This window comes from Plasmodium fragile (assembly GCF_000956335.1).
Source record: "Plasmodium fragile strain nilgiri unplaced genomic scaffold supercont1.104, whole genome shotgun sequence".
In the NCBI taxonomy this organism is placed as follows: domain Eukaryota; phylum Apicomplexa; class Aconoidasida; order Haemosporida; family Plasmodiidae; genus Plasmodium; species Plasmodium fragile.
In genome coordinates, this window is record NW_012192684.1 from 29,533 (window position 1) to 31,106 (window position 1,574).

The following is a 1,574-nucleotide window of genomic DNA, read 5'->3' on the forward strand; positions in this document are numbered from 1 at the left end:
TTTTTTTTTCCATTCGGTGAGTAAAAAAACTTACCACCGATTCTGTTTCTTGCTTCGTACACAGTTACATCCACGTTATGATTCAGTAATACATATGCAGCTGTTAGTCCAGACAAACCTGCTCCGATAATCACGACCTTTACCTTTTTATTAACATTTACAATCGTATCAATGTGATATATAATGTCGTTGTAATTTTTTTTTTTTTTATTTCCATCGTGTGTTTTCTTCAAGCGTAATATATTTTCCTTTTTGTAAAGGAATATGTTGGTGTTTGTTTTATCGCATATGTCGACCTGCTCGCTGTATGCACATGAATTTTTGGAGCTGCTGGCTGCGTAGTGGTCTGAGTACCCTCCGAGGCTACCGGGGTGTGTATTCCTGTGGGTCTTTTTTTGTGTCTTTCCTGAAGTGACTTGCCCTGTATGGTCTTCCTCACCCATGGCGTTAATCGCGCTCATCGTGTTGTTCATCATGTTTATAATGATTTTTTTTTTTTTTTTTTTTTTTTTTTTTTTCTTTTTCTTCTTTTTCTTCTTGGCCTTCCCTCCGTTTGGGTCCGATAAGCCCTCCAAGGCACCTCCATCTGATGGTACCAACAAACCTTCCTGAAAAATTCCCATTTCATTTTTGTGTTTCCTTTGAGTGTACACTACATCTCCTGTCACATTGTAGAAGTGGTCCGTTCTGTTATTCGAATTGGGGTCTTTATTAAACTCATAAGAGTTGTATAACTTCCCCCCCGTGTGCCCCGTCCGATCTCGGTTATCACTGCTGCAATAACTAAACGGGTTCGAATGGTTTGGATACAAGAAAGTAAAGTCTTCTTCAAAAATGTTATAAATGGAGGACTCGTTATCGTTTGACGTGGATGAGCTGACAACAATTTTCTTCCTACGTCGTGTGCGCTTTGGCATTTGCACATGCACCTTCGCGCTCGTGTACATGGCTCGATTAGACTTGAAGCTACTGCTGGGTTGAGAATCGCTCGCGGGACGTCCGGCCAGACTTCTTCCGCTGCTATCACTCTGGCTGCTGTGGCTACTCTGGTCACTCTGTTCGCTTTGATCGCTTTCATCATTTTGGCGTCCGCCTCCCCTTTGGTCCTTTTCCCCGTTGCCACTTCCTCCCCCATCACCGCTCCTACCTCCACCATGGCCCTTGTCCTGATTCTCATTCCCTCCCTGTTCTCGTTCTTCACGGGGGGAGCCACCACCACACGGTGAGCCGTCTCCAGTACCGCTTCCCCCATCTTTGGCCTTATCATCTTTCGCACCACTCTGCCCTCCATCGGTGCCCTGTAGCGACGGGGCTGCATCCCCCGCCTGGTCCCCTGTACAGTGAACCCTGCTGTGTGTACATTGGTGGGACGCCTCCGAGTGGGGCCTTTTCCTTCCTCTACTCCTTTGTACCTTCATCACAGAAATATCTTCTATTTCGGCGTTGTGAATTATTTCCGCCTGATCTGTCCGTTTGGCCAATTGTCTTGTGGGTGTGACAACATCGGGCGGTTGGCCACTTCCACAGATGGGCTGCACACTCTTTTTTTTTTTTTTTTTTTTTTTTTTTTTTTT

The 1,574-nt window shown here is 45.3% G+C and overlaps 1 protein-coding gene across 1 annotated transcript in view; it reads right to left on the reverse strand.

Moving 5' to 3' along the window:
• The window catches only part of AK88_05226 (uncharacterized protein), a gene marked incomplete at both ends in the record, with an annotated part of 10,329 nt that overhangs the window by 7,258 nt on the left and 1,497 nt on the right, over positions 1-1,574 (reverse strand). The window contains one exon of the mRNA XM_012482828.1: positions 35-1,465. Within this exon, the coding sequence (XP_012338251.1) occupies positions 35-1,465 (1,431 nt within the window). The remainder of the gene's footprint in view (positions 1-34; positions 1,466-1,574) is intronic.